The 21,412-nt window shown below is 57.1% G+C and overlaps 2 protein-coding genes across 2 annotated transcripts; one reads left to right on the top strand and one right to left on the bottom strand.

Annotated features, from left to right (window-relative positions):
* Window positions 1-804: 804 nt before the first annotated feature.
* On the bottom strand, window positions 805-4,660 carry CRYBA4 (crystallin beta A4). The gene is made up of 5 exons (XM_050924071.1): window positions 4,622-4,660; window positions 3,021-3,139; window positions 2,287-2,428; window positions 1,272-1,414; window positions 805-952 (listed from the first exon to the last, which is right to left on the bottom strand). The coding sequence occupies exons 1-5, from the start codon at window positions 4,658-4,660 to the stop codon at window positions 805-807; spliced, it is 591 nt and encodes a 196-aa protein (XP_050780028.1).
* Window positions 4,661-11,675: 7,015 nt separating this feature from the next.
* CRYBB1 (crystallin beta B1) lies at window positions 11,676-20,628 on the top strand. The gene is made up of 5 exons (XM_050924066.1): window positions 11,676-11,861; window positions 13,587-13,705; window positions 18,227-18,359; window positions 18,778-18,920; window positions 19,812-20,628. Exons 1-5 carry the CDS (start codon window positions 11,676-11,678, stop codon window positions 19,990-19,992), a joined length of 762 nt encoding a protein of 253 aa, XP_050780023.1. The 3' UTR covers window positions 19,993-20,628.
* Window positions 20,629-21,412: the final 784 nt, after the last annotated feature.

Genomic DNA, 21,412 nt, shown 5'->3' with positions numbered 1-21,412 from the left:
CCTTGCAGTACCACCAGGGCGGGGTGGGGCTGACGCTGATGCTGCCTTGCCATGGTCTGTTGTGCACATCAGATAGACATCTTGGTGGTTTCTCATAGGGCTGGATGCTACCTATGTCTGCAGTCTCTGTTGTGTTTACCAGGAAAATTGCTTCAGGATCCAGGTATCCCGATGGCAGGCTCCCAACTGGCTCTCCATGTGAGGCTGCAGTTTGCTGTATTTCTGGAATATCCGTTAGTCCCCATGGGCAGAGAGGGGCACTCTGCCCTTCAGTGCCCCTGAGCGGTAAGCTGGCAGTGCTGCGGGCTGCCTAGGACTGGGGAAGATCCTGGAACTAGGCCTGCCCCTGCTCTCGGGGGGACTGTGCTCTGCCTCGGGGTGCCTTGGAACAGGGCAATAGGCTGTGGTGACTAGCTGGCCAGCTCTGCATCCTTGCCCACCAGCTGCCAGCCCTCCAGCCTATGTGCCTGCAGCTCTGGGCTGCCTGTGTTAACGAGCTCCCGGGGACATGCTGCTCCCTGGCCAACATGTCCAGTAGCTGGAGCAAGGGACAGAGAGCCAATCGGGCTGCCCCCACTGCATGACCTGACGCTGGGAGGGTCTCCCTGGGCTCATGCCCTGGCTGCAGCCGGCTGCAATAAGCTGGACTGACCGGCCCTGGCTGGCTAGACAAGTGCACCTTTACTGAGCTTGGCTTTGAGCACAGCTGAGTGGGCCCGGAGCCGGGGGCCCCAGTGGAAGGCGGGTAGGGGTAAGACGCTGAGGGGCAGAAGGAGGCGGCTGTGGCTTGGTGGTTGGCAGCATTCACTGCTGGATCCTCCGGATGGACTGAACCTGGGAGGTCTGTGCATGGGAGCCCCACTCCCGGAAGTGCTTGTATTCGCCCGCGTGACAGTCGCACTCCAGGATGTACTGGAAGCCCCGGTACCCAGGGAACTGAGAGCAGACCCAGCTGCAGAAGACAGGAGAAGCCATCACCTTGCAGTCAGAGCCGGCAGCAGGGCAGGGGTTGTGCAGACAGAGCGGTCGGGGGCCCCACATACTCCAGTACATAGGGGGGTCTGAACTCCTGGGCCTTCAGGGTCATACCGGTTCTCCTCAGCCACAGCATCACTCTGGGACCCTGCAGGGGCGCTGAGCCCTGGCCTCGGGGCCTGGCAGCTGCACGCCAGGGGAGTGCTGCTGCAGTCCTGAGCAGGGGCAAGGATTGCCACCTTCAGTGGGTTTGGGGCTCAGCCATATTGTCGTCCCCACCCCCCGGAGGTACTCACGCGCCAGAGTGAGCATGGAAGGAGCTCACCGCGCTGCTCCCCCAGCCCGTGGCTGGCAGCGAAGGGTAGTCATCGCTCAGCTCCCCTTTCCGCCCCAGGAAGTTCTCCCACTCGAAGATCGTCATCTTGCTGTTCCGGTGATTCTGCCGTGAGGGGACAGAGAGATTGCAGGTGGGCTGGGGACACCTCCCGACGCCCCTGCAGGGCCTGCCTGCTCCACAGGGCTGCTCTGCCCCAGTGCTGCTCCCCACCCAGGAGGGCTGCTCCTGCTTCACCCAGCAGACGAGACAGCAGAAGCGGGCCCCTGCTGCTGGGAGCTGGAGCTCACCGCAACGCAAAGGGCACCCACAAAGCGCCCTGGTTAACTGGGGCCTGGGGACCTTTCTGACAGCGAGAGGCCTCGGGGAGCTTGGGGGTGGGCAGAAGTCCCAGGAATGCCAGGCCGCTCTCCATGGCTTCGCTGCAGGGGTCTCGGGCCCAGGGCGCACACGGGGTGATTCTCACCGGGCACTGGGGGTGGGGAGTGACTCTCACAACACCTCCTCTCTCCAGGCCGGGGCCTGGTCCCTGGAGTGACATGGGCATCAGCACATGCTGCCCAGCTCCTACCGGGCATCCCAAAGGAGGGCCGGGCCTGATCCCAACCTTTGTGTCCCTTCTCGGGTGAGTCGAGGGGCACCGGATCAGTCCCAGGCAGCACTCCTCACAGATATGGGAGATGAAACCAGCCCCGTCCATGCTAATGCCCACGTCCCTACAACCCGAGACTGGGGCTGTGCCAGCCTTGCCCCCAGGGGCCGGATGCAGGAGGGACCCGTGTGCCAAGGCCCAGGCCATGAGAGCACTGACTGGCATCCCAGGGGGACCACCGGCCATGCTCCCTCCCCTTGGAGCTGGGCAGGGTGCGTCTGGTCAGCCCACTGCTCTGCGGGGCCAGTGAGGCTGGGCGGCATGAATGGGGGAGCGCGGGCAGATGGGGGAGCCCAGAGGGGGGCAGTCGGCCAGCCCTACTCACAGCACAGGCGATGGGGCGGAAGGAGCTCATCCTTTCCATGTGGTAGGCGTGGCTGCCACTCCAGGCCTCCCAGCGAGGGTACTCGCCTCGCTCCAGAACGAACTGCTGCCCCTGGAAGCCCACGTGCTCAAAGCCTGCCCACCTGTGGGGAAAGCCAGAGCCCGGGTATCCAGGGAGATCAGGGGCCGTGAGTGCTCAGGCAACCGCATTAGCCTGGGGCCAGGGCAACAGGCTGTGGCGTATCTGCCAGTGACCTCAGCTGAGATGACTGACAGGCCAGCTCTGCATCCATGCCCACTGCCGGCATGTGGGCTCCCTGTCTCTTCTCTGGGTCCCAGGGCCCCGCTGATCCCTCCCCAGCCCATGGCACCCACTAGCCTGTGGGGGAGATGGGGCTCAGCACTGGCAGCCTGGCGCATGGCAGGTTAGCGTCCACAGAGGTGGATGCATGTGCCCGCCACATGAGAGCGCCGAAGGGCTGGGCTGGGGTGGGCTGCATAGCTGGGGCTGCCAGCCCCTTGGGACGTGTTTACACCACTCCGGGAAGCAGAATGATTTCTCGGGGCCAAACACCAAGCATTTCCAGGGACAAAATGTAATTGAAATCCCCAGTTTCCCAGGATGCCCTGGGGCATGTATAGCCCCCCGGGACGCAGCATTCTCCAGGGAGAAATGGGGTGGCAGTTTGGACAGGGTGCAGCAGGAGAGCAGGGCAGGGCCATCCCGGGACTCACGCGCCACTCTCAATCTTGAAGGAGCGGAGTGTCTGGAAGCCGCACGCCCTCACGTCATAGCACTCGGCGGTGAACTCCTGCCTCCGGCCCTGGAAGAACTCCTCATCCCACACCACGATCTGGGGCGGGGGGACAGTCAGGGTCAGGGGGCTGCTCTGGCATCATGGAGCAACACTCCCTGGCTCCTGGAGGGCGCCAGGGGCATCCCACAGCCCTGGGGCAGCTCACACATTGGAGCAGCTTGTGCTCCAGGCATATGGCTGACGTCCCCTCAAGCACCATGCCAGGGTCGTCCTACTGCAACTCAGCTCCAGGCCAGGCAAAGTGCAGTAGGGGACTGTGCTGTGACCTGCCTTTAGCCAGGACCCTGCAAGCAGGGGAGTGGTTTCTATGTCCAGCTGGCTCCCTGTCCCCCTGTGTTTGGCCTCAGCCCCAGGGGAGGGCGGTGGGCTGCATGGGATCAGGGAAGGGGTTAACTCCACTGGTGCATGAAGGGCTTGGCTGGGTCTGGGCCAAGCAGGGGGTTCACACCTTGGGCCAGACTCTGTGAGAGCTGGGGCTGGGGGTGAGTCCAGTGCTCCAGGGAGAGGGGAGGGTAGGGCTGGGCCTCCACTCCTGCCCCATCTCTGGCACCCACCTGCAGCAAGCCTCGCTACAGGGGCCTGGCCGACAGAGGCCCTGAGCACCTGCAGCTCCCAGGGAACGGGACTCATGGCCTCTGCCCTGTCAGCAGCGGGAAGGGCACTGCACTCAGCTTGCTGCCTTCCTGTGACACTGCTGAGCCTGGCTCGCAGGCCCTGCCCCAGCCTCTCAGGCTGAGGGACTCCAAGTTGCTCGGAATTATCCCCACTTTGCAGTCAGCAGCAAAGGAGCAAACTAGCCCAGTCCGATGCTCCGCCGTGGAGCCCAAGCCTGCTGCGTCCAGCAGACAGCAGCAGTGCCCAGACATTGCCCCTCCTCAGCCAGAGCGGGGTGCAGGGAGACCGGCTTTGCATGCACAGGGCTTGGCTGCAGCAAATACACGTGTAACACGCCCTTGGACTGAACCCCACTGCCCCTCCAGAGCCCGGAGGAGACGACACCGCACGGAGCTGGGCTGCTCCAGCAGAGCCACCTGGCTGTGCTGCGGGGGGGGGAAACATGTCACCGTGTGCCCACCAGCCCTTTGCCCCCCAGTCCCCACTGCCAATTATCCCCTGTCGTACTGTGCTGGGACAGGCCTGGTGCCCAGGGCCCAGGAAAGGGCTCTGAGACAGCAGCAAGAGGGGCAGACAGGATGTGCCTGGCAAGGGGTGATTCCTGGGCATTCAGCAGCCTGGGGCCTAGAGACCCCCAACACCCTCCCAGGTGTATCAGCAGCAGGGGGACGAAGGGCAGCGTCAGACCAAATTCAGCCTCTCCCTTCAACTCCCCCAGCTGTGTCTGAGACACGGCCTGTGCGCAGGCTCGCCATGGGACTGGACATGGGGGACTTTCAGCTTTGCTATGCAAAGATCCCAGGGAGCGGGTCCTGGGGCCCAGGTCTCAGCATGGGTCCTAATACCAAACCAGCTTCCGGCGATGCTCCCCCCAAGACCCCACCCCGCCTCGCCCAACCATACCTTCCAGAGGCCAGAGAACTTAGCGCAGACTTGGCTCATTATGGCTCTGTCTTAGGGAGAAAACAAGAAGACCAGATCGTTAGAATCTGCTCCACGCAAATCTGTGTTGTTGGCAACTGGCTGCAGGCTGACACCCTCCCCAGGGGACTGGGATGGAGTGGCGAGGTCACCCCACTGAGCTGGTGCCTTCCTCTGCCATTGCTAACCCCTCCTCTAGTCCTTCCCTCCTGCAGCCCCGGCCATCTGGGTCTGAGCCAGTGCCACGGCCCCATGGCCCTGGATCACCCCCACCCCCACCACCACTTGGGGACATGGAGAGCAGCAGGAGGCCCCAGCCTCAGGGCCGTTGAGAGCGAGTTCAGGCTCCGGTGAAAAAAATTTTTCGGGCCCCCCAGAAAGGGTGGACCATCTAAACAGGGCCAACGAAGCCTGGAAAGCATCCCTTCCAGACTGCCAGGCCCCGGTAATTTGTACTGGCTTCCCCCCCCGCTCGTTGGCCCTACCTAGCCTAAGGCACGGTCCTGCAGCTGGGGCCAGGCACCCTAGGGAACCCCCATCGCTCCCATTGTCCGCAGACACTGGTGCTTTCATAGGCGAGGGAAGGGCTCATCTGGCATATGGGTGGGATGGGGGGCTGGGATCCCCCTGCTGGGGTGGGACACGGTCCCAATCACATGACCCAGTGCCTGTGTCTCAGATGCAGCCCAGCCCCCAGGGAGTTAATGCTCAGGCCTGCATTTGCTCTGCTCTCTCCACTCGGGTACTCAGGCCCCAGCACCTGTTAGGTCTGACCCTAGTTAGTGTTTGCTGCTGCCTACAAAACAGTTGTGTCTGTCGGCTCCCTCCGGCTCCCTGGCTGTCCTGGCAGCTGTAGCAGAGCAGGGGAGCAGCTGGGACCATAAGTGCCCTGAGGCGTCTGAAGCTTTGCAACCAGCCCGTCAAGCCCAGACTTAGCCCCTCTCTGCGAGGATTTGGGACCTTGCTGAGGATGCTTCCTGCAGTGGCAGCCCCAGAGGGAGGTTTTACAGTGACAACCCCCTGCCCTCAGGACAAACCCCCTGGCGGGAGCCACTGAAATCGAGTAGGAGAGAAAGCAGCGCGGCTCCTAGGAGTCGATCAACCACGGAGCCCAGCCTGGCTGGCGAGCTGCTGTCCATGCATTTTCACCACGTCACAGGGCAGTCTGAGCTCAGACACTAGCAAACCTCGGGGCTCTGACCTGCTGCCGCATGCAGCTCAGGACACAGCAGAGCACTAACCCCACAATGGCAGGAGCAAGCTGCCGCGGCTGAGAACTCTGAGTCTTCTCTGCCACCTCTTCTGTCACCACTGGCTCTGCTCCGAGACCCCCCGCGGCTGGTGTATCCTGCAGGGTGCCGGGGTGGAGCTGTGTGAGAAGCGGGCACAGCGTGCTCCCGAAGGGCAGGGCTTTCCTCAGCCGCCCTGTGTCCAACTTCGACCTGACCCTCAGGGCCAGCAGGTTCCTACGGCCGGACACTCTGCTCCAGGACAGAGTCTTTGGGTCCTGTCAGCAAACTGCTGCTCCAGCCCAGTCGGACCGTCCTGCTCAGCCTCCCTGAAGAATCCCCGTCCCTTTGGGTGCCCACATGCCCTTCCAGCTCCAAGTCAAAGAGCATCTTGAAGCGAGCGCTGGCCAATGGAGGCTGCTCCCTCCACTTACCTGGTGTAGAGCAGCCGGACTCCCAGGGAGGCGACCTGGCCAGCAGTGGCTCTGGCTGGGTTTTTATAACCTCCAGACAGAGACAGAGACAGGCAGAGCATTACAGAAACCCCTCGCTCAGCACATGGCAAGCAGGGATCTGGGGCAGAACAAAGACTGTTCTGTAGAGCAGCTAAAGCACGGCCCAGCCAGCAGTGCCAGGCTCCCTGCTCAGCCAGACCCCGAATGCAGCAGAGACTGCCCTGGGCTCATCCCTGAGGGGGTCACCCTCCTTCCAGATGGCAAACAGCAGCTCTGCCGTGAGCAGCCTTCCTCTGGCCTCGCTCACCCCTCTGTGCTTGCTCTGCTGCCCCATCCCATGCGGGAGAGCAGCTCGCTCTTTCCTATGGGGCTGCACCCATCTCCCAGCCAGCGCAGCCCCGGATGAGTCAGGGGTGGGTGAGCGGGGGCCGGCAGCTGTGAGCAAGACCCTGAGAGTGTCTCTCTCGCACCCTGCCCAGCACTCTCTGTGTGACAGCACTGGCTGAGCATGCCTGTACAGGCCGGCGGAGGAGGTGCCTGGCTCCCTAAGTTTGTACAGGCCACCCTCGAGGTCTGCCTCAGTGGGACTCACTGAGCGGAGCGGGACTGCAGGCCTAGAGGTCCAGGCTAAGGAGGTGGTGAAGCCGTGGGGCTTGCCCTGGAGGAAGAAGCAGACCCCCAGGGGGTCTGCCCCATTGACGGTGGCCTCCCATAGGCTGTTCCAAATCTGGGGCCACAGCACCGGCCTTGTGGAGCCGTGACTCTGCCCTCACCCAGATGTCCGTGCACAGGCTGGTGTGGCACAGCAGGAGGTAGGGGGGATCATAACTCCTGAGTCAGGCAAGGGGGGGTCTGACCCTCCCCATACCAGAACCACCACACAGTGTGGTGTGGTGGCCCAGCCTGGCACAGAAGAGGCCCGTGACTGTGTCCTCCCAGTCCCAGGAGAGCAGGCAGCAGGAGGCAGCCCCAGCAGCACCCCGCTGAGGGCCAGAGCCTGAGGCTGTTCTGTGTGTGCACTTTCGGCACCTGGCGTTACAGCAGCTGCTCCCACGACGCTCCTGGGGGGCAGGGGCACATGCAGGGAGCATGGTGCCATGGAATGGAAGTGACCTGCCTGATGCCTGGCTGTGCTCCAACCTCACGCTGGTGAGCCCTCCCCCTGCCCCTGCTGTGCTTTGGTACCCCCTGGAGTGAGGCTAGCTGCCCCCAGCAGGGAGGTGATGCTTATATCCACAAGGGCTGCACTCACACAGCCTGGCTGTGGTGCAGCCGGGGCCATGGGAGAGGATGGGAAGGGAAAGCATGGTTACAAGAACAAATAAATCAGGTGGATGCACATTCTGGGCCAGCCTGGGTGGGAGCAGCCAGCTTGCTCAGCAGGGGCCCTGCGTGCTGCTCCCTTTTGTGCTCCATCAGGATGGCGGGTGGTTCTGGACCACAGAGCCTGGGGCAAGTCCTTCTTCAGGTTTGGATAGTGTGAGGTTCAAACCAGTGCCGATATTTAATGCAAGCCTCAGGTTAAGCTGTGCTGAATGTTGCACTGTAACGGTGGGCCTCTCTTCTCAGTGCACCAGTGCTCCCTCCCGCTGAGGGTAGAGCTGAGCTGAGATAAGCAGAGAGATTTGAGACACAAAGTCACTTACTAGGAGAACTCGAGAGACAGGAACAGAAGCAGCTAACAGGAGCGTTTCAAAGGGAGGCTGAAGAGGGAGAGGTCTTTCTTCTAGGTCCAACTCTACATGTGGTATCAAGATGGCCAGCGATGGATCAGTGGAGGTGAGCTGCATCAGACGTGCCATGTTCGCTTTCCTGCCTGAAGCGAGCAGGAACTCCTGGGTATGAAGTGCAAATTGGGGTCTGTGCTGGAAAAAAACGTCCTTGGAATTGCTAAACCTTAACTCAAAATGGGTTCCATCCAACACCGAGGAATTCTATTAGTCCGTGTCTTGACAGATAAAGAGGAACTGATCATAGAACTAAAAGTTAGTGGTTGCTTAGGTGCAAAAAATCATGACTTAATTACATTTGTGATGTGCAAACAGAATAAAGTCCAAAGCAGTAATGTATATATTTGGGAGCTTTAAAGGAGCCACTTTCACAAAGCTGAAAACTATTATGGGTCAAATCAGTTGGGAGAAAGAATTTAAACAGAAAAATATGACTGATGCTTGGGACCTTTTTAAGAACATTTTACTAGATGTCCCAAAAGCCACAATCCCACAATTAGGAAAGAAGGTCACACTGATTAAAAAAGCAACCTAGCTTAGAGGAGAAGTGAAAGCAGCTGTAGAAAATATAGAAACAACATATAACAAATGGAAAAAGGGACCGTTGATAGGAAAGAGTGTAAATTAGAAGCTAGAAATTGTAGAAAATCTTTAAGGGAAGCTAAAGGACACAAGTAAAAATTCATGGCCAGCAGGGTTAAGGACAATAAGAAAGTTTTAAGTATATTAGGAACAAAAAGAATCCTAACAGTGGTATTGGTAGTTGGAAATGGTAGAATTGTCAATAATAATGCAGAAAAGACTGAAGTGTTCAATACATATTTTTTTCTCTGTATTTGGGAAAAAGTCAGATGATGTAATCATACCATAGGATGATTAAATACTTTCTATTCCAATAGTAAGCAAGAAGAATGTTAAGCAGAAGCTACTAACATTAGACATTTTAAAATCAGCAGATTCAGATAACTTGTATTTGGACCTTGCTGGGTTGCCTGTCTCTTGCAGTCAGACAACGAACCTGAAAAGTCTGGGATAGAGATAACCCTGACACCTTGGACAGGTCAGATAATCTCCCTGGGCCTCTGTTCCCATCGGTACCACAAGGCTAACAGCCCTGCCCTGTCGCCCAGGGCGTGGGGCGGGTAATGTTGCTTGATGCTGTGAGGGGCTTGCATACTACCGTGACAGGAGGACATACACACCCAGCTATCCCAGCTGAGCCTTGGCCGCAGCCTGTGAGGCTATCTATAGAGAGGAAAGCAAAGAAAGGCTAAGCTGGCAGGATTTGTCCAGTTCGAGCCTTTCCAGGGCTAGCATGATGGTGGGAGTGGCGCCCCGGCCCAGCTCACCTGTTCAGTGAGAGAGAGAGGCCCAGGCTGAGCCTGCAGAGAGGTTCAATGTGCCCCCCAGGATGGGGTTTCAGGGCCTCTCCCCAACCTGTCAGTGCCCCGTACCCCACTGTCCCTAACCAGGGGAGGCCCCTTGCTCTCACACTGAGGCCCGTGGCCCAGCGTGTGCCAAGTCCGGCCTGGCTATTGCATTGTGAAGGTGGCAGGGAGGGGTTTCAGGGAGGGCTGGTTACTGGAGGGGTGACGGGCAGGGAGGTGTGCAGCCCCAAGCACACCAAGCAGGGGCTGGGAGAGCCCTGGGAGGTTCCTTAGGGGAGTGGCTGCCGCACAGGGCTCTCCCAGGCCCCACACTGCCCCATCTCTGACCATCCCTGAGTGAGGTTAACCCTCTAAGCGAGGGAGCCGGAGGATCGTGCGGGGCCATCAGCCCTAGATTGGCCCCACCAGGGTCCTCCTGCTCCAGGCCCACCGGCGCATCTGCCCTGCAACAAACCTGTGGCTGTCTGGGCCCTGGAGAAGCTTGGGCCCAGGGGGGAGGGCAGTAGGGCCCTGGGGACCCACACCTCTCAGAGGAGCCCAGAACAGCAGGCCAGGCTTTTAGATGGGCTGAGAGTCTGCAGGGGCTGGGGCTGGTCATTGCTCTACATGTGCTCTGGCTGGCTAGGTGTCTGCACTACCAGCAGCAGGGCTCCAATGCGGGGCCGGAAAGCAGCCCTGTCAGGCCTTCTGTTGTGCCTGGACTCGCAATGGAAAGTGCTGGGTTCAGCGGCTGTGCTTGGGGCCTGACAGAGGTTTCCAGCTCATTGACCACATTGCAATATGTGATGACTGCGAGCATCAGGGCAGACACTGATGAGCTAGCACTTCCATTGTGCACCGGCTTGGGGGTCCTTGCCAGGCTATAAAGTGGGGGCTTCACTGGACCCCAAAACACACTCTCGCTCATTCCACCAAGATCAGCAGCTGCCCAGGTAAGAAGATAAAGTACCCTGGGCAAATGGCCGGCAGGATAGAGGGTCTGGCCCAGGGACCAGGGACAGACCCTGGCGAAGGGCCGGCAGGGCAGAGGGTCCAGCCCAGGGAGCAGGAACAGACCCTGGTGAATGGCCATCAGGGCAGAGGGTCCAGCCCAGGGACCAGGGACAGACCCTGGCAAAGAGCCGACAGGGCTGAGGGTCCGGCCCAGGGAGCAGGGACAGATCCTGGCGAATGGCCAGCAGGGCAGAGGGTCCAGCCCAGGGAGCAGGGACAGACCCTGGCAAAGGGCCGGCAGGGCAGAGGGTCTAGCCCAGGGAGCAGGGACAGACCCTGGTGAAGGGCCTGCAGGGCAGAGGGTCAGTCCCAGGGAGCAGGGACAGACCCTGGTGAAGGGCCGGCAGGGCAGAGGGTCCAGCCCAGGGAGCAAGGACAGACCCTGGCGAAGGGCCTGCAGGGCAGAGGGTCAGTCCCAGGGAGCAGGGACAGACCCTGGTGAAGGGCCGGCAGGGCAGAGGGTCCAGCCCAGGGAGCAGGGACAGACCCTGGTGAAGGGCCGGCAGGGCAGAGGGTCCAGCCCAGGGAGCAGGGACAGACCCTGGCGAAGGGCCGGCAGGGCAGAGGGTCAGTCCCAGGGAGCAGGGACAGACCCTGGCGAAGGGCCAGCAGGGCAGAGGGTCCAGCCCAGGGAGCAAGGACAGACCCTGGCGAAGGGCCAGCAGGGCAGAGGGTCAGTCCCAGGGACCAGGGACAGACCCTGGCGAAGGGCCGGCAGGGCAGAGGGTCCAGCCCAGGGAGCAGGGACAGACCCTGGCGAAGGGCTGGCAGGGCAGAGGGTCCGGCCCAGGGAGCAGGGACAGACCCTGGTGAAGAGCCGGCAGGGCAGAGAGTTCGGCCCAAGGAGCAGGGACAGATCCTCTCTGGGCTATGTGCAGAGAGTGACCCCAAAGGGGCCTGGCCAGAGCACGGGAATCCATTATCCCAGCACCCAGCCAGCCCGTTATTCCTTGCCAGTCAAGTGCAAAAGAAGCAAACAGCTAAAGAGGGACAAAGGCAGTGTGGGCCTGGGGTTGCCAGCGCGAGGCACCCCCCTCTCTCCCCGAGGGCAGGGGGGCTGAGGCAGTCACAGGGGGTGGCAGCACCCCCTGGGCGTGAAGGACCATTGCTGGATCTCTGAGCTAGCAGCAGGCGGACTGTGCGGTGGGCAGAGCAGCCCAAGGGAGGGGAGAACAACCCTCTGCTGGGGCCTCGGTTGGGGGAAGGGGTGTTTTTGTGACACACGCACTCACCTGCAAACGATGTTTCCTTTCGGTGCCCCTCTTCCACCTGAGCTGACCACAGCTATGTCGGAGACCATGAAAACCACTGCTGCCAGCCAGGCTGCTGATGACAAGGAGAGGGGAGCCCTGGCCCCAGCCGCATATCCAGACCACACCCCTGTTTCGAATACTAAGGCTGAGCAGCCTTCCATGCAAGCTTTCAGGGTGAGCCCCCTGCGATGACCAGCCCCGGCTCGGTGTGGTGGGGCGGGTACAAGGGAGCCTCTGGCCTAGCAGCAGGGAAGCGTCTCAGCACCAAGGTGCCATTGATGGCTGGGGAATGTGTCAGGCTAAAGAGCAAGGTCTTAGCTCTGGAGCATCATGCCTGGGCCCCAGCTGCCCAGGCATCTGGATTCCACTAGGACAGGACTTCTCCTCGCAGGGGGCAATGCAGGTCCCCTGGGCAGGCCCTGGCTCCCTGCACGGGCCCTTGCCTTGCACTTACAGCTGACTCCTCCTCAGAGCAGCCCATAAATGATTACGTGGATTCCCACCAGGCCGCCTGTGAAGCACCAAATCCCAGTGAACAGGCGTCCGGAACAGCGGCTGTGTGGGAATCACAGAAGTTAGAGAAAGAGAAGAGCCATGAGGCAGAGACAGAATCAGCCCATCCAGCATGTCTTCTAGTGCTTCAGCCATCTCTGCCTAGAGGCTGAATAGCGGCCTGCATAGGGAATGGTTCCAGGTGCTGTGCCCCAAGTCGTGGGCTTGGGGTCTGATGCTCCACACCACTCTCTCCTGCTCCTGCTGCTAGAAAAATACAAGACAGGAGTTCAGGAGCAGAGCAGCAGTTCTCAAGCTGGTGCTGAGGCTGTGAGCTGCAGCTGGTCTCCCTCAGCTCCAGGAGAGGCTGGGCTGTTGTCTAAACTATATGGCACTAGACTGGCACTAGGATCCTTTCCTCGAAGGGCCGATGGCAGTGGTGTGCTCTGAAAGGACCTGAGCCCTGCTGACTCCATGGGAGCAATGGGGAGGAAAGCCACCCTTGCTGGTACACGCACACCACCTCCAGACAGCAAAGGCCACAGCTTTAGATGCAGCTTCTGATTCTGCAGCTGCAAAATCCACACTGTGAAAGGGAAGGACCCTGCAGAATTGCCCGTTTCCCGGGATTGGGTGTGTCATTGCATAGCTCAGCCCCAGGCCCCATTCTGTGGCTGTGCTGCGCACCCCACACAGGCACACGTCCTTTTTCAGGTGCAAAGCTAGAGTCTGGTTTGAGGCCATTTGCAAAGTGGCTGTCAGCCTGGGACAAAAAGCAGGAAGGGGAGAACTGACTGGGATCTTGCTCCCACTGGGGCTCACTAGAGGGGTGTATTCAAGTCAGCACAGTCATAGGACAACTGGAGACAGCGGGTCAGAGTGAGCTGGGGTGGGATGGGGCTTCCTAACAGACTCACTGGAAGTCCCACTACATCTCTTCAGGTCCCTGAAATATCACAGGACTAAGCTGAACGGTTGTAAGTAGTCAGGGAAGAAACCAGAAACTGTAGCCCACCCTACGGCAAGAGAGCAATTCAAACCAGGACTGACACAATAGAAAATCCTTAATCCTCTAACAGCTGCCAAATGTTGCAGACACTTCCACGCAGAGGGCACCTACTGTGCTGCTGAACTTCTCAGGGCCATCCCGAGGGAGCGTAGTTAGGTAGTGGTGGCAGGCACCTGCTCCAGGTGCTCGGTGCACAAGCTGCATCCAGGTAGAACATGCGGGTTGTGCTGCAGCTGTTCCCGTGTGTCCTAGCATTCTGCTGACTCCCGGGGAAGCTAACTCTGAAGGCAACGCAGCAGCTGTGGCAGAGCCAGGCTGAACGCTGTCTGCCGCTGACCCCTCAGTGGGTGGCTATTTCTCTTGCCGGTTCTGAACCCTTGTCCTTGGGCTCCCTGCAGGTCGTCATCTTTGAGCAGGAGAATTTCCAAGGCAGGAAGATGGAGTTCACAAACGAGTGCCTTAACCTAGGCGACCGTGGGTTCGACCGGGTGCGCAGCGTCATTGTCAGCACTGGACCGTAAGTGACACAGCTGGGGCAGGAGGCACACGAGAGGCTCTCAGGGGGGTCGGGCAGGCAGAGTTAAGGGCAGAAAAGGCAGCCACTGTGCTAGGAGGCACAACTAAGTGCTCACAGCCCTGCCACTGACTTCCATTCACATGTGTCAAGAGTCTATACAATGTTATCGTCCACTGCTGGGAACTGAGCGCCTGTGATCTTTGGAGTCAGACTGTATCCAGCGCATCAAACTACATTTAACATTGCCACAACCTGCCATTATAATTAACCTCTTAAATACAACACCATGCAATTCCTGGAGTCAGATCAGTTAGTACAGGCCAAGGCCGTGCAGCACATGTAGGCTAAGACCGTCAGAAGTGGCTGGTGATTTAGGATGCTCAGCCTGAGACACCGTACTCAGCCTGACTTTCAGAGGGTGGATGCTCCGCACTTCCTGAAAAATCAGTCCCCCTGAAGGCGCCACCCAAAACGAAGGCTGTTTAGCTTTCTAGGAAGTAAGATTTGCCCTAGTCTAGCAGTGGAACTGGTGTGTGTGTGTCTGTCTGTGTGTGTGTGAAAGAGAGAGAGAGTGTGTGTGCGTGTGCTGTGCTATATTTTGCAGTTGCATATCCTGGCTGTTCACTCTGTGCTTTCATAGAGTGAAAACAAGTGCTCCCACAAGGAATCTTTCTTTTAACTCACATTTGAACCAGGAAATAAAATAGGAGGCAGACCCTGGACTTCGGGGCTTTCACACATGTCTTTGTGTGTCTATAATCCAAACAGCTCTTGTGCAAAGAAATGAAGTTGTGCAGGATCATCCCTGGAGAATGGAGTTCCTGACGGACTCAGAGTTGTCTGGAGTGAATGGATGTCAGAAAAGGACACAAAATGTACCCTGCAGAAAAGGGAAATGATCCTTTCTACACGGAGAACTGTGCAACTCACCAGAGGTTGAAAGAAGCTATTCCAGAGAAAGGGGCAGGCATGCAGTACAGACCCATGGCTTCATTACCATCCATTGTATTTTAGAGGGACAGTCACGTCCCTCTGGCAGAGGTTAACGAAGACTGCAGACTGCCTCTGCCCAGCAGCATTAGTTGGTGCCTCACCTGGGGAATTCAGGCATTCAGCACCACGCAGCCTCCCCTGATGCCAGTTTCAGAGCAGCACTTGTTGTCACCTGAAATGTGAGGAGCTAAGATGGGACATTACTATGTCATCATTTTTGTTATTAATACTGCATTACCCTTTAGTATCCCTGTGAACTACAAGAGTATTAGGAAGCTGGGTCAAGGCAAACCGCTCAGTGCCCGCTCGGGGAGTGGTTTGGATCGATTCCTGCTAGTGACTTTGACGGACAGCCTGAACAGCAAAGGTTGAGTTCCCTGGATGGGAGTCTAGCTCGCGGTGACCCAGCACCTTTCACATTTGGTAGCAGGTTACACCCGCCGGGCAGGGGGAACTGATGACACTAGGTGCAATGCAGGGGAGATCCAGGCATGGAACTGCTCCATCACTGTGTCCTGGAGCTCTGCAAGGCATGTACTGGCCCTCTCATCCTCTCTCCCAATAGGGAACTGGCCCCCTGGCCACGGGGACCAGATCCTCCTGCAAGCTCAGAGGGTGCCAGAAGTGTGGGATAACATTTCTGGGCGAGAAGCACTGAGCCAGTAGAGAGTGGTGGGGCCAGGCTGTGCAAGGATGGCAAATTTAGCTGTCACATTGGCAGACTAGAGCTGGCCAGGAGCACATGCGTCTTAAAGAGAGTTTTGAATGTGGAGTGGCCTTTGTCTATGATTCCTAATGTCTAAGAAAAGGGAGTCCAACTGGACGTATGAGAATCTGTTAGGTTCCATTTGTAAAACAAAGAGCACTGGCAACAAAAAGAAAGCAAGGGCACATTGCCATCAGGCACTGGTACCGTGGGAAGATTGGCCGTAAAATGAAAGAATCCTGTAAATTTAGGGCAAGCCAAGGCAAAACTACCCAAGTTCTTGGAATAGCCGCTCACCCAGCCTCACCAAGCTTGTGTGGGTGTGAGAGGGGAAGGCCTCAGGGCAGCCCCACGTTTTGGTAAAAGCAGCAGTGAAGGAAGTATGAATAGGTGGAAGCCATGGGAATTGCAGTAACCTCCAGGTGAATGCCAGTCCCTAACTGGACAGAGGGTTGATCTTGCTATTAAAAGATCATAGGGACTTCAGCCGGCACAGACTGTGATGAGCCCAAGCAATGCCACTGGAAGGGTATTTTGGTCTAAGGGAGGTAGTCTGGAATGTACAATATTGTACAAAAGAAAAGAAGCCCCCAATAGGCATTAGGAGCTGGTTTTTGACTGACATTGGCATGATCTTTGAGTGACAGAGGTAACACACCTGATGAATTTATCCCTCCTTTGGAGGTGTAAAGTGCTTTGTCAATGCTCGGTGTCATTATTGTTGTACTGGACAAACAGAGGAAGAAGCACTGAGATTAGGCTGTAACCTGAAAACCATGGACATTTTGGGGGTTACAAAACTCTAAGCTAAAGGAGGATTATGACTAGGTAGGATGCAGCCCAGAGGTGGAAAAGCAGGTGCAGAGTATGTGGTGCTTGTTTTGTAAAGCCAGGAGAACCCCAGAACACCAGTATTTTGTGAGAATAGCAAAGGAATGCGTCACTGCCGATGTGCTTGGCATTTGCTTCAGACATGGTCTTAGGAACTACAGACCTGACCTACGGAGACTAGAGCCTGCAGCCATAGAGAGCAATGCAAAGCAGATAAGTGTACCAGGGAAGCCTGCCCAGTATCTGTTTGGTTGTCATGAATGACTCGAGATTCAGACAGTATGAAAGCAACGGTCTGTAATGGCGCCTGACGCTGTATTAAACCTGCTCTTTATTAGCTCCCTGGAGCTACAAAACTCTCAGTGCCCCAGCACAACCACAACCCAATGATTTCACCAGACCCCAGGCCCTGCCCTGCACTAGTGCGCACACCATTGCTGCTAGTGCAGCTGGGAGAAACGTGATGAGAAATGCCAAGCTGACATGGCCTCGGGATGTAGATGGCTACATCTTCCTATGGACTGTGGCCAGCATCTCCCATGTCTTTTGATGCTGTTCTGAGGAGAGTTAATGAGCAGACTGAAGTGTTGCAGCAGCTGTTATGTCTGGGCAGGAGCTGAGCAGCTCAGCAGAGCTTCTGTAGGATGCTTGGGGGAGCAGGAGGAACGGGGCTGTGGAAAGCTATGTGCTGTGTTAGGGAAGCTGTGGATAGCTCCTCCGGTAAAATGAAGAGACTTTATGACACAAGCATCATGTGGGAAAACTCTATAAAGAGGGGAACTGGTTTGCACAGAGCCCTCAGCTGGAAAACGCACAACTGGGCCCTGCGTATCACTGACCAATGACAGAGACAAAGTGCTTTGCAGCCTCCAATTAGATCCAGGAGAGTCAGCTGAGGAGGTACCAAGAGCACTTTCAATTGCAACATGCATTCCTTGGAAAGTGAAACGCAATGGTGAAAGCCAAGCGGCCGGCCTGACCGTGTACCATCCACCAGGGGGATGGAGCTGTCCAAGGGTGCGGGCCGCAGGAAGCAGACTGCACAGTGACAGCTTAAATGGTCATTCCCAGCCTGGGAGAGGGGAATCAGCCCGGTAGGAAGAGCTCTAAAACCAGCAGAGCAGGGAAGGGTAAGATGGGAAGTGCGGGGGAGCTGTCAGAAAGGTGTAAACGCGGCACTATTCAGGACCAAAGGTTTATACCTCGCTGTTTGCAGTTCAGCCCCAAATCCATAGACAGGTGCCCGCGTACGAGCATTGTGAGCCTTGAGCCCTGGGATCATGAGATGTAGACAGCCAGTGGCAGCAACAGCCCTGGGCACCTTTTCATGTTATTCAAAATGTGCTATTTCAGCGGAACAGGCCAAGAGCTGCTGTGTCCTGGCATCCAGACACATGCCTGATCTGATGGCCACTGGGGAGAGGCAGCCAGGATTGCACAGCCCAAAGATACTTGGCCTCTCGGGTGGGACAGTGCAGGAGGGAGGGTGGGAAGAGACACTTGGGTCACTTATCAGCCTGCAATATGCTGATACTTCCTGCTGACTGACATGGGCTGAGATCCACCTCCTGGGCCAGCAGAAGCAATGGGCAGCTGACATCATGGAAGAGAGGCTGTAAAGTCTGTGTCTGTAATAAAGGCTAGACAAGTGCAACTGTGGGCACAACCCCTGGCATCGGGCCCTGCGGGAGTCCCTCCCCATTCTATCACAGCATGCAACTGGGTGCATGGCTAGTTCTCGATTGCTTTGATACCTGTGTGAGCATTTCCTTTAGGCACGCAGGGCGAGAGACGAGATGGAGTCAGGGAAGCGGGAATGATTGGGAATTCCCAGGTGAGCTCAGCTGCTGGCTGGCCATCGAGTCTGAGCCCAGGCCCCAGTCCAGGAGATGAGACAGCGCCGTAGTTATTTCTAACTTGTCTCATGAGTGTAGCTCTGCGGCCTGCCCTCTGCTGCCTTCCTCATGTTCTACTCCCACCCTTCTCCTCAGCTGGGTGGCCTTCGAGCAGTCCAACCTGCGCGGAGAGATGTTCATCTTGGAGCAGGGCGAGTATCCTCGCTGGGATACCTGGTCCAGCAGCTACAGGAGCGACTGCTTCAGGTCCATGCGTCCCATCAAGATGGTAAGAGAGACTCTGGAACTGGAGTCCGACTGGGCTGCTTTCAGGAGTGCAGGCAGGGGCTAAAGCAAAGGAGTGTGGGGAGCACAGGTCCATCTTCTCTGCTACAAGTGAAGGGAGCTCCCCCCTCTCCCCAGCTTGGGTATCAGCACCCCCCCAGCTCCCCTGCCCAGGGTGCAGAGCAGTGCCCACCCGTCCCCCTCGGCTCTGGAGCAGGGAGGCTCCCCTTCCCGCGACTAACCCCTGCATGTTGGGCTTTGGACCAGGTAAGTCATTTCTACTGCTGCCACCTGGTTGCCAGTTTAGCTTCCCCGCGCTGGGTTCTGAGCCCCCGTGGTTACGTGGCATAAGGCCACTGGTGTTTTGGCAAGTGAGCGTGGATCAGCCTGCTGAGCTGGTTCTACCCTGCTGTCTTCCCCAGGCGGCTGATGGCTATAAAATCTCCCTCTTTGAATCTGCTGACTTCAAGGGCAACAAGATGGAAATCCAGGAAGATGACGTTCCCAGCCTCTGGGCTCATGGCTTTTGTGACCGGGTGGGAAGTGTGAAAGTGTCCAGTGGAACGTAAGCAGAACACACTCTCCCTCTGCCCTACACCCTATTGCCCCCCGCAGGCCCCAGGAGCACCAGGAGCACGGCATGGCAGATCCACATCCAATCTTCCAGCCTCTGTTTGCTCATCGCGTGTTAGAACCAACAGAGAAACCCTTTGACAGGTTTCCCTGCTGCCAAGAAGAGCCAGTGACTCCCACTGGGCCCCCGGCAGGCCTGCCTCTCCTCTTAGCTCTGGGGAAACCTCTGTAGTCTGGAAAGTCCCTGTACAGTCTGGATGTGGTGCCAAGAGCAGCCTATACCCTGCCACAACCACGGGGAAGGCCAGGTGGGCGACTGGTTCCAGAGTCAATAAGCATTCACAGTCCTGTACAGCATGTGGGGGACCCTCCGTACCAGGCCATGCTCGATGAGGGGCTTTCTGTCCCGTCACAGCTGAGCCCGGAAAGCAGAGGAGCCTGCTCAGGGCAGGGTGCACAGGGCACCCCTGCCCTGCATTACCGAGAGCATGACAGCCACGGTTCTCCTGCCTAACGACAGGAGTGAGGCACGTGAAGGGATCCTGTAGCAGAGGGCAATGCCCTCACATGGGCAGCGCAGGTCACTAGACTCACACAAGTGCGAGCAAAGCCCACTGGGTGAGTGAAAATTCCTATGTTCGAATGCTTCACGTGAAACATGTACCACGTGTGGCCTTTGCTCACACTGGCTCCACAGCCTGGCGCTCCATGGCACCCACTATGCAAAGGCCAGGGGGCTACGGCTCTGATATTTTGTGGCAATAGACGTACACCTGATCTCTTCTTTTTTAAATACTGGCCCACTGATCCAGCTGAGCCCCAGCACCGTGTGGCCTGTAATATCCTACATCTCTGAGATGCTTTATTTTGGCTTTCCCTAAAGCTGGGTTGGATACCAGTATCCTGGCTACCGAGGCTACCAGTATCTCTTTGAGAGAGGAGACTTCAGACACTGGAATGAATGGTCAGCCTTCCAGCCCCAGGTCCAGTCTATCCGCCGCATCAGGGACATGCAGTGGGATCGGAAAGGCTGCTTCACCGCTCCTGATGCTCCCTTGAAGTGAGCTTGCTCCCTGCTAGCTAGCAGTCCTGGGCCACATAGCACCTTGACACCCCGGCTACTTTCTGTGAACAGCCCCCATCTCGCCTCTCTCTTGCATCCCCTTTCTCAGCACTTTCCTTGTATATTGCACATTTATTGGATGTCCTGTACATTGTGATGCAAAATCAACAATCAATAAAAAAATCAGACAACTAAAGCAGCCTCGGAGTCTGTTCTGCGCTGGATTGTTCTCGGGGAAATTCCTAGCCCCTCTAACTTTCTTACCCTGTTTAAACTGCTCAATGCTCTGAACTTCAGTGTTGGACATTTGGGGATGGGGGCGGTGGTTCTGCAGACCGTTGGGGTTTGAGGGAGGGGGGGCGGTGGTTCTGCAGACCGTTGGGGTTTGAGGGAGGGGGGGCGGTGGTTCTGCAGATGGTTGGGGTTTGAGGGTGGAGTTTGCTCTGTGCTGTGGGGCCCAAAGCTTAGAAAAGGACCAAATATTTGACTTTATGGGCCATATTCATCCTCCGGTGTGACTGGTCCCTGTTATCTTCATGCAGAGAACACCCAAGCCATTGGAGGCCCTGCTCTGTAAGTCTATGTACACATGCAGACAGACTTCTAGCTGCGCTTGCTCCTCAATCCAACTATTTCACCAGAGCTAGGAAACAGGACGGGTTCCTAAAGTGCCTCGGGCCACACGGTGATGTTTCACTGAGAAAAGCCATAGTGATGCAGGAGTCCTGGCAAGGAAGGGGTTAAAGGGATGACGTGGGCTGTACTGGCCGCCTGTGTCCCAGGAATGGAATTCAGTGGGTTATCAGGTCAGTGGAATCAGTGTAAAACTGACCATTCAGATGCAGATCAATATCCCATTGCTGTGTGATGAAACCTCACTCAGCATGTTGGCAACAGGTCTGCTGTTGTGGGGCCTCATAAGCTCCCAAAAATATATCTATTGATCACCATCCTTCAGTTCTTTTGAAGAATGCAGGCCTCTGCTCTGCTACACTGGAGTGGATCAGGCATAATGCCTCCCAAAGCATGGTGTTACACCAGTATGAAACAGGTAAGCAAGAGGAGAGCCAGGCTCTCACACATCAGCAGATGACAAAGACAGCTCTCCCTTCTTGTCTGGTAATTATTGGTCAAAGTATTAAAAATAGTAAGAATAATAAGAATAATTAATAATATAGTAAAACATTTATTCTTGATCCAATGTCAAACTGTTTCTTCAGGTGCTCCATATACATCGCTACAGAACCCTCTGAGTGTGGCAGCAGGAGTGCTTTGGTGCAGCTTTCTGAAAGCAAAGACTGCTGCCATATTTCCAGATGTCCTGAGAAGTGCTCACTGCTCAGGGCTGCAAACACTTTTAATGTCTAGTCTGGCTTTTGAAAATTTCCACCTCTGCTTGCAGGGCCGGCCTCACGCACCAG

Source organism: Gopherus flavomarginatus, chromosome 15, assembly GCF_025201925.1.
Source record: "Gopherus flavomarginatus isolate rGopFla2 chromosome 15, rGopFla2.mat.asm, whole genome shotgun sequence".
Classification (NCBI taxonomy): Eukaryota; Metazoa; Chordata; order Testudines; family Testudinidae; genus Gopherus; species Gopherus flavomarginatus.
The sequence above is the reverse complement of the archived record's forward strand: the minus strand, read 5'-3'. Positions and strand labels throughout refer to the sequence as shown.